General features: G+C 42.0%; 1 protein-coding gene across 1 annotated transcript; it reads right to left on the bottom strand.

Annotated features, from left to right (window-relative positions):
- Positions 1-353: 353 nt before the first annotated feature.
- Positions 354-1,125, bottom strand: LOC130934215 (uncharacterized). Its single transcript, XM_057863801.1, has 2 exons — positions 457-1,125; positions 354-368 (listed from the first exon to the last, which is right to left on the bottom strand). The coding sequence occupies exons 1-2, from the start codon at positions 1,123-1,125 to the stop codon at positions 354-356; spliced, it is 684 nt and encodes a 227-aa protein (XP_057719784.1).
- Between the last annotated feature and the right edge of the window lie 483 nt (positions 1,126-1,608).

Genomic DNA, 1,608 nt, shown 5'->3' with positions numbered 1-1,608 from the left:
CACGGTTCTAGTCGGAATGAGTTCACTTTTCTCATTAATAATGACTGTCATCCCTCCTTTCTTTGGTACCACTTGGACTGGGCTTATCCACGAGCTATCGGAAATAGGGTATATGATTCCTGCATTCCATAATTTCATCACTTCCTTCTGGACGACCTCCTTCATTGCAGGGTTGAGTCTTCTCTGAGGTTGAATCACTGCTTTGGAATTGTCCTCCAAAAGAATCTTATGCATGCATACTGTGGGGCTGATGCCCTTCAGGTCATCAATGGTCCATCCTAAGGCATCCTTGTGAGTTCTGAGAACATCAAGAAGCTCTCCTTCTTCTTTCTTTGTCAAAGACGAGTTGATGATCACTGGGAGGCTTTCTGAAGTCCCAAGAAATGCATATTTGAGATGAGAGGGTAATGGCTTCAGTTCTTGCTTTTGCACCTCTTCTTTCTTACTTGGTTTCACCTCTTTGATTATGAAGGTCTCGGCTACTTGTTCTTCTATTGCATTTTGATCTCCTTCTTGCTCTTGAGAACTTTCTTCCAGCATTTCTTCCACCAAACTCTCTATCATATCTACTTTTACATAATCCTCTTGCTCAGGGCTATTTTGCATTGACTTGAAAACATTTATGATCATTTGTTCATTATGGACCCTGAAGACCATTTCTCCTTTTTCTACATCGATGATGGCTCTTGCTGTGTGTAAAAATGGCCTCCCCAAAATGATTGAGTCACTTCCTTCCTCTTCAGTATCCAAAATCACAAAATCTGCTGGGAAGATAAATTCCCCAATCTTCACCAACAGATTTTCCACAATTCCATTGGGTGTCTTAATGGATCTGTCAGCCATAACTAATGACATCCTGGTGGGTTTAAGCTCTTCTATATCAAGTTTTCTCATCATTGAGAGAGGCATTAAATTGATGCTGGCACCAAGGTCACAGAGAGCTTTGTTGAGAGTTGTTTTTCCAATGGTGCATGACACTACAAAGCCCCCCGGATCCTTGAGTTTTGGGGGAATACCCTGCTGAATCACAGCACTGCATTCCTCTGTCAGTAATATGGTTTCCTTCTCAAGCCAACTTCTCTTCTTATTGATAAGGTCCTTCAAGAACTTGGCATATAAAGGCATTTGCTCGAGTGCTTCAGCTAGAGGGATATTAATTTCCAGCTTCTTGAAGGTCTCAAGGAATTTGTGGAAATGTTGGTCCTTAACCTCTTTGTTGAATCTCTGAGGATATGGCAGTGGAGGTGTGATGCTCTTTTCGATTTGCTGTTGTCCTTGAGTCTTTTCCTTTGAGCTATGTGGCTGGTTCTCCTGTTCTTTGAGTTTCTCTTTGCTTTTGGTTGGCACCACAACTTGCTCCTTAGCTTGATCTGCTTTTGTTTGCTTCTCATCCTCTGTTGGTTCTTTGATACCCTCTTTTTGTTTCATTGTAGTGTCATCGTTGCTCATCAATATTCTCCCACTTCTCAATTGTATTGCCTTACACTCCTCCTTGGGATTTGGGATTGTGTCACTAGGCAGTGAGCTTGAAGGTCTCTCAACAGACATTTGCTTGGAAATTTGCCCGATCTGCCTTTCTAGGTTCTTTATGGATGCCTCATGGTTTTT

Source organism: Arachis stenosperma, chromosome 6 (assembly GCF_014773155.1).
Source record: "Arachis stenosperma cultivar V10309 chromosome 6, arast.V10309.gnm1.PFL2, whole genome shotgun sequence".
NCBI classification, from domain to species: Eukaryota; Viridiplantae; Streptophyta; class Magnoliopsida; order Fabales; family Fabaceae; genus Arachis; species Arachis stenosperma.
This window is presented reverse-complemented; position numbering and strand designations above follow the sequence as displayed.

Bases quoted from the DNA above. Each gene is read 5' to 3' on its own strand.
- LOC130934215 (XM_057863801.1), bottom strand. From the start codon at position 1,125: ATGCCTTTATATGCCAAGTTCTTGAAGGACCTTATCAATAAGAAGAGA.